The 4,972-nt window shown below is 44.0% G+C and overlaps 1 protein-coding gene across 5 annotated transcripts in view; it reads right to left on the bottom strand.

Moving 5' to 3' along the window:
* The window catches only part of prkcq (protein kinase C, theta), a 22,729-nt gene that overhangs the window by 4,495 nt on the left and 13,262 nt on the right, over nt 1–4,972 (bottom strand). For all 5 annotated transcript variants that reach the window (XM_017302979.1, XM_017302980.1, XM_017302981.1 and 2 more), the window contains 6 exons: nt 4,033–4,142; nt 2,640–2,769; nt 2,401–2,567; nt 2,021–2,194; nt 995–1,086; nt 248–310 (listed from right to left, as the gene is read on the bottom strand). In XM_017302979.1, the coding sequence (XP_017158468.1) occupies nt 248–310; nt 995–1,086; nt 2,021–2,194; nt 2,401–2,567; nt 2,640–2,769; nt 4,033–4,142 (736 nt within the window). The remainder of the gene's footprint in view (nt 1–247; nt 311–994; nt 1,087–2,020; nt 2,195–2,400; nt 2,568–2,639; nt 2,770–4,032; nt 4,143–4,972) is intronic.

The following is a 4,972-nucleotide window of genomic DNA, read 5'->3' as shown; positions in this document are numbered from 1 at the left end:
CGCCGCAGCACAGCGCCGCAGCACAGCACAGCAGCACAGCACAGCAGCACAGCACAGCGCCGGAGCACAGCGCCGCAGCACAGCGCCGCAGCACAGCACAGCACAGCAGCACAGCACAGCAGCACAGCACAGCACAGCGCCGCAGCACAACGCCGCAGCACAACGCCACAGCACAGCAGCACAGCACAGCGCCGCAGCACAGCGCCGCAGCACAACGCCACAGCACAGCACAGCAGCACAGCGCCACCTGTAGATGATTCCCTTGGAGTGCAGGAACTGGAGGCCGCAGACGATCTCGGCTGCGTAGAACCTGCAGGACGAAAAGCAGATCATTAATCCAACAGAATGAGGTTTCATTGTTTCTGGGCTCCACCACTAAAATCACACATCATACAGCAGAAAAGGCAGATTTAACGTAAATACCAATAAAAATGTAATACAGTTAATAAAAAATGCTGTTAAATGTATAAAATATACAATCATTAACCATCCCAGCAAGTTGCTCCTAAGAGTTTTTCCCGTTTCTTTGAAAGCGAACTCCTGCTCAGTTAGTCTTTTATTGCTCTGTAAGTAAAGGTGCAGAGCGAAACGTCTGCCGACGAATCCGTGGGAATTTAAAATGTTTTCCAACTAAAGCAAAAAACTTTTTCATGCTGAGAACAGCAGCGAAGCTATCGCGCCATAACGGTCTTTTGGCCAATAATGGTCAATATTAATGATGATATTATCAAACTTGGGGAATAAAATCGGCCGTTTTAAAATTATTTTCTAATTTATTAATGGAAAAAGAAAAATTAATCCTAAACCGAGTTGGAACCAGAACCAAAACCTCAATTTGATAAAACTGAAGCTGAGGGTGATCACTTTTCAACACTGATTGTTTTTATTCAGATATTAATGTTTGTCATCTGAACTGTGACTGCAGACATGTTCCGGGGTGTAAATACTTTTCCCAGCTCGGTGGGCGGCTGGCTGCGTCAGCAGGAAGACCTACGTGGCTCTGTGCAGGTCGAACTTGTGGCAGGTCTGGATGTGGAACATGAGATCTCCTCCGTTCAGATACTCCATCACGAAGAAGAGGTTCTCCTGGAGAAAAACAAAATGGCGTCATGAGAAACTCTGAGCCACACGAAGGAGAAACAGCTGGACTGCAGCTGACTGTTTAACAACATTTCCAGTGTCAGGCAACTGAAAGGAGATAAACTACAGATTGAGACTGCAGTGCATTTCAACATGACGGGATTATGAGACTTTCAGCTGCTTCCGTTCACTACAGCCTGGTTCTGCTTGTTAAGGAATAAATCAGGAAAAAAATCAGATTTTAATCTGTTCTGTAAAGAACCTGGAGATGATGTTTCCAGTTCAGGACCGGAACTACATCAGCGATCAGACCGTCTCTCTTCATGTCTGACCCTGTTACATTTCAAATGAGCGACAAACTCCCAAACCAGAACCAAGCAAAAAAACAGAAAAACGCTGCCAAGAAAATATACTGGACCTGCAGGAAACAGAACCACAATCTGCTACTAACTTCTACACACAAATCAAACACTTTATTGGGAAATTAAAAGAAAATAATAATAAAATCAATTTAAAAAAAGAAACAAAAAATTCTGTAATAAATAGACAAAATGGGAGCAAAAGGGAAAAAACTGCTGCAATTAACAAAAACAACCACAAGAGTGAAACTCGCTCCACAGAACAGAAGTCCTCCAGACCACCAGGGGGAGCCGAGCAACACACTGGGACCAGACGCTCAGAGGACTTGGAGGAAGAACTTCACGTCTTTTTCATCTGCATTTTTTACTACATAGGTGATATAATTAACTCCTGACTCCCCCTGGTGGCCTGGAGGACTTTCACCTTGAGGAGCGAGTTGCAGCTTTTCATGCTTCCTGTTGTTTTTGCAGCTTTGACACCTCTAGCTCATGTTTCCTGTGTTTGCAGCTGGTTTTGCTGTTTGCACCAGTCAGAACCGGCAGGACCGTGTTCTGACAGGAGCCCTGTCTGCGGCCATCACCTTGGTCTGGAAGGTGCAGTACAGGTGTGTGAGGAACGGGTTCTCCCAGGCCAGAGACAGAACCCTCCTCTCCACCAGCGTACACTCCACGTCGTCGTCCATCAGCACCACGTCCTTCTTCAGAGCCTTCACAGCGAAAAACTTCCCGCTCCTCTTCAGCTCGGCCAGAAACACCTGGAACCACAGGAAGACGGGTCTGAGGTTCTGCACCACTCTGGACGGAGTGATCCGCCGTCCAGATCCGTCACCTAACATGTCTTCACGGAAACATGTCACTTGTTAGGTGACATGTTTCCGTGCAAACAGGCCTGACCACAAGCCTGGCTGGAGTGTGAATGAGTCAAAGTGTGACAGAGCAGCTGAGGCTAAGGGCGCCGCACCTTTCCGAAGCTTCCTTTGCCCAGCATCTTGTGCAGGACGAAGTCGTCGATGCTGAACTTCTGCTGATGGTCCTTCTTTGGGACGGCGTACAGCGGCTCCTCCTGGGCCGCCTCCGGGGTCGGCCTGCTCACCTCGGTCGGCCCTTCCCACAAAACGCCCGTCGGATCTGCCGGCGAACGGAAACTTCCAGTGAGACGTTAGCTAGCGCGACGGGGAGGTGATGATGTCAGCGGCGCACCTTTGCTAGCAGGCGCCGGCGTGACGGGCAGACCCGGTACCAACCCGGACGGTGCCCGAACCACGCCCGGCTGGCCAATGCCCACCGGACCTTCTCGACCCATGATGTCGCCGTCTTTAGTACTTCTCGCCTTCAGAGGGAAAATAAAACCCAGCAGATAAATAAGTTAGACAATTATTATCCTTAAAAATGATTTTGTTTTACTTTTAAATTACTGGTGAAACATTTTTGGAAAGTAAACTTTTCTAAAAATCCTCAGACAAACTTTGTCATTAAAAAAATAACCAGTATCAGCAAGTGAATTAGCATATTAGCTAAATATTTAGCTTTGAGCTAGCTTAGTCTAAATATTTACATTCCAACTTAGTTTTCTTAGTTCAGAGCTAATTAGCATTTAGCTCTAGAGCTAAATATTCAGTTTGGAGCTAGTTAGCTTGCGCAGAAAATATTTAGATTCCAACTAAATATTTGATACTGAATAAATAAATAACAGTGAAAAACATGTCAGGCTGAATAACCAAAATTCTTGCTGTTAATTATTGACTGTAAATTTACAACACGTAAAAATGTTTGGAGAAAATTTGCAATTTTCCTCCATTAAACTTAAATACTGTTTGTCCCAAATTAAGCAATAGGCAAATAATAACTAATTTGCTTTATAGAGTAAAGATGTCGAAACTCATTTCTTATGTGTAATGACTAAATTTAAAGAAGTGTAAAAATAAACAATTCAGTTTCTGAAGAAACTTTGATCAGCACACAGAATCATGACTCATGAAAGTTTCTATTATCAGGAAATCTGAGTCATTATGAGACGATTATGCAGCCGTGTGAGGCGTTCGCTTCCCGTAGGAGTCGGGTAGATTCTGCTGCTTCTGCTGCAATAAAAAATGCAACCGTACATTTTCAATAAAAATGCCTCAAAGTGAAGCAAAAATCGGTACCAGACAAGAAAACTGCTGGGTTTGACGGAGCATCAGGAGGAAAATAAAATGACTTTGGAGGAACAAATTTCCACCAAAAACTAAATTTCTAGATTAATTGCATGTGTTCAAGAAAAAAGAACAATGTTCCATGGTTAAAGGCATAAATCTGATATTAAAACTAGAATATTCCACATTTAGTCAGAAATTAGTGAATAAAAACAGCAGAAGAGCTAAAAGAGTCCAGTGGTGAATTCAGGAAATGTTTTAATGTTTTTCTGGATCCTCACATTCTGGAAAATATTCATTTTGTCTAAACATTTAAGGGTTTTCCTCTTAGAGATGTCTGAATTTACAACAGACATCTGTTAATATTTACGCCTTTATGAAATGATCATCTTGGTTCCTCTACATCAGAGAGCGTTTGAGTTTTCCTTGCAGAGCGTAGAACCATCTGCAGATGTCCTGACCTGCTGCTGGCTCCCGATGACGGCCAGAGCTTCAGCCATCAGCTTCTGGTTGACGCCGCAGAGGTTCGCCACCTTCTTCTGGCATTTATGGTGAACGTTCATGCTGCACTCTGCTCGTAAAACAGAAAAGATTCAACTGCAATCACATCTGTAACAACGTTTGGTTCTGTTAAAATCAATCTGAAATGTCTGGAAACTCAATTTGTTTAAATGATGCCGTTGATTCAAACTTTCAGAAGAATGTTGAACTTTGCATGAAATTCAGAGAAATGAGGCGTTTAATGGATGATTTTTGTCAGGAACCGGGAGTTTTCAGCTGCTGGATCATATTTCTGATGAGAGCATCTCCAGCAGCAGCTGCACATGATGCAACGCAGAGACCTAAATCATGATAATTCCTCCTGCTGCACATGAAATTATCTTTATGGGTTTGGAAAATAAGCCTCTTATGTTACATAAAGCATCTAAAACATCATCTGGTTCGTCGTGGGAAACATTTTATGTTCCTGAATCTGATTCAGTTCCAACAACTAATGTCTAATAACAGTTAAAATCTACAGTAGCAGAAGATTCCCAGTCTGAGATGCAAACTGGGAACAGTCAAATCGACTGGCCCGCCTACGGAGGAACATCTGTGACCGAATTAACTACAGTTGGTACGATTTTATGGAACAAAGAAACAAAGGAACAGGGAATCAGGCTGGAGCGAACGGTGAAGAAAAGAAGGAGCAGGAGGAAAATGCAGCCAGAGACATTATGGACACTTCAGATCACAGCTGATTCAGGTTTCAGAATGGCCTAGTCAAAGTCCAGACCTGAATCCAGCTGAGAATCAGTGGGAAGATTTGAATGTTTAGCCGTCCTGACGCTAACGGAGGCGTGGCGGCCATGTTTAACCGTCCTGACGCTAACGGAGGCGTGGCGGCCATGTTTGGCCGTG

This window comes from Poecilia reticulata, unplaced genomic scaffold (assembly GCF_000633615.1).
Source record: "Poecilia reticulata strain Guanapo unplaced genomic scaffold, Guppy_female_1.0+MT scaffold_125, whole genome shotgun sequence".
Lineage (NCBI taxonomy): Eukaryota > Metazoa > Chordata > Actinopteri > Cyprinodontiformes > Poeciliidae > Poecilia > Poecilia reticulata.
The sequence above is the reverse complement of the archived record's forward strand: the minus strand, read 5'-3'. Positions and strand labels throughout refer to the sequence as shown.